The sequence below is a fragment of the Poromitra crassiceps genome (genome assembly GCF_964638095.1).
Source record: "Poromitra crassiceps genome assembly, chromosome: 22".
NCBI lineage: Eukaryota > Metazoa > Chordata > Actinopteri > Beryciformes > Melamphaidae > Poromitra > Poromitra crassiceps.
Window position 1 is genome coordinate 13,834,955 of NC_139647.1, and position 2,500 is coordinate 13,837,454.

General features: G+C 46.6%; 1 protein-coding gene across 1 annotated transcript in view; it reads left to right on the plus strand.

Annotated features, from left to right (window-relative positions):
- Window positions 1–2,500, plus strand: part of wdr11 (WD repeat domain 11) — an 81,154-nt gene that overhangs the window by 20,699 nt on the left and 57,955 nt on the right. Inside the window, exon 7 of the mRNA XM_083658462.1 lies at window positions 1,793–1,895. Coding sequence (XP_083514588.1) covers window positions 1,793–1,895 — 103 coding nt within the window. The remainder of the gene's footprint in view (window positions 1–1,792; window positions 1,896–2,500) is intronic.

Below are 2,500 nucleotides of genomic sequence, written 5' to 3' on the forward strand. Positions count from 1 at the left end.
CAGTGGTGGATGATGGGTATTACCCAGCCTCCCCAGGGCCTGTCCAGCCACGCCTCCTCCCCTCGCTAAGTGTTATAAAGTGCTTGTCACGCGCGCCAATTTGCATGACTGATGATACTGAACAGCTTCTGCAAAGAGTCCAGTGTGGAGCGGAGAAGCTCCGAGACATGGCCAAGGAGAGACGGGGAGAGACGTGCACACACACACACACACACACACCTACTGTAAGCTGTACACCACTTTGTCATACTGTATATGACACGCGCACACACACACACCACACCACACACACACACACACACACACACACACACACACACACACACACACACCCACCCACACCCCTAAGGCTAAGCTGTCCACCACATTGTCATATATGAAATGTGCACACAATTACATTCTGCATTCTATGCTACTTTGTCAGATTTGTCCAGGAGTACCCTGGGCACAGACAAAACCTCCACACAGAGGTACCCTCAGCAGTGGAAGTTTTTCTTTTTCTTTTTCTCTGTGAAGGTTGTGTTTGAGGTTTTAGTTTCTCTCCCGTGTTTTTTTTGCTTTGTACTTTCAGATATCTGGTTGATTTGACCATTTCCTCATCGCTCGGAGCCGTGCCAAGTCACTGCCGAGCTGATGAAAGCATTTCCTGCTGCTGCTCCGTTTCCTAACTAAAAATAAAATATTTCCACTGCCGAACTAACGGAAGGCATTTACTTTGAAGGACTTGAAAGAAAATGCGTTTGTTTATCCACCGTTTCAGACGCAACTTTTGACACAGCCGTATCGATGCTGCTGCTGCTGCTGCTGCTGCTTTGCAACTCGGGACAAGCGCATCATTAAAGACACACATTCAGTCGGGAAACCCTGTTATAATGGATACACACATTCCAGCCGCACCAAGCCGTGCAAAGCTAAGCTTTTGTAGGGAAAAAGGCTACCAGGTCCTCCTCATAACCATTGACTGACGACTGTATATATACAGTCTATGCTCATAACCTTCTTCTTTCCCCTCAGCTACAACACTACAGACTCTTGCAGACACATTTGAAATGCTTTTTTGAATCCAGTAAAATTTGATAGCAGTTTATATTTTATATTTACTCTTTAAGTCATGTAGCTGACGCTCTAGTCCAGCACCATCTACAGTGTGTGCAACCTTAGCACATCAAATCTTATATTTAATTCCTACATCACCAGCTTTACTAGCAACCAGTAATATGGAGAGAGGTAGTGCTCAAACATTACAACATTTAAGATGACATGACATGAATCTTTAATCATCCCTGAGGTGAAATTGGCTCGTTGCAGTAGGATGGAGGAAATCAAAATGGAACATAAACAAGAATATAGCAAAAGCATGTTGAACAGGAATTATGAATAACACGAAAGGATTTTTCCAACATAACAGAAATATAACTTTGCAGATTTGAATGCTCGCTGTTCTTTGCTCCTCCTTTTCTGAGTAGCGCTGTGATTTGTAACCTGCAGTCTGCACTGCAGCCATCAAGCGCTGTCAAGCTGCTGTCAGCTATCAGACATGAAAGGAAAGGCCTTCCTTTGAAATCAGTGAAATGCATTGTGCTCACGTCCGACGATGGAACGCTCTGAACTTAGGAAGTGACGAGATCCAATGCTCGTTGGTTGACGAGCGTTTATCCTCACATAAGCCGGGCATTGAAATAATAACAAATCATAAAATGTACGGCGGTAGACATGTAGTGAACCACATTTGCGACACACTCATGCTGCTCGTCATCGTCTACTCCCCTCGTTTGCGTGTGTGTGTGTTCAGGTGATCCCATGTGCTCAGAGGGACGCCCTCTACTGTCTCCACGAGAACGGCTGCATCACCCTCCGTGTGTGTCGCTCCACCATCACTCCCGACGAAACCGCAGGTAAGCTACCTCTTCACGCACACGCACACACACACACACCACACACGCACACACAGCTGCTCCCCTCATCCATCTATCTAGCCAAACTGCACTGCAGTTTAGAGGCTATGGCCCTCTCTATGCTCCAGTGGGCATTTAGCCTCTTAGTCTCTCATTTATCCTCAGCTTACCGTGTGATACGGCTGATGGAGAGTCTATTGTTTTGCTCTCTCGCTCTCTCTCTCTCTCTCCCTCTCTCCCACTCATACTTTCTCTCTCTCTCCCCCCACTAATCTCCTTCCACCCGTCTCTCTCTCTCTCTCGTTCTCTCTGCCTCATCCTTGTTTGTGCATGTTTCTCTCCCACTCATTCACTCTTCTTGTTCCCTCTCTTCTGCTCTTATCTTCCTCCATCCCTTCTTCTGGCTCACTCCTTTGTTCTCTCTCTCTCTCCTACCTACAGGATGCTGTCTGACACATCCTCTCTCTCTCTCTCTCTCTCATCTCCTTCCCTTCCTCCCTCTGTCTCGATTTTCTCCTCCGTCCGTGCTCATCCATATGTTCTCCCTATTTATCTCTTTCTCTCTCTCTCTCTCTCCTATCCATCTACTCTGATTCCCTCAACCC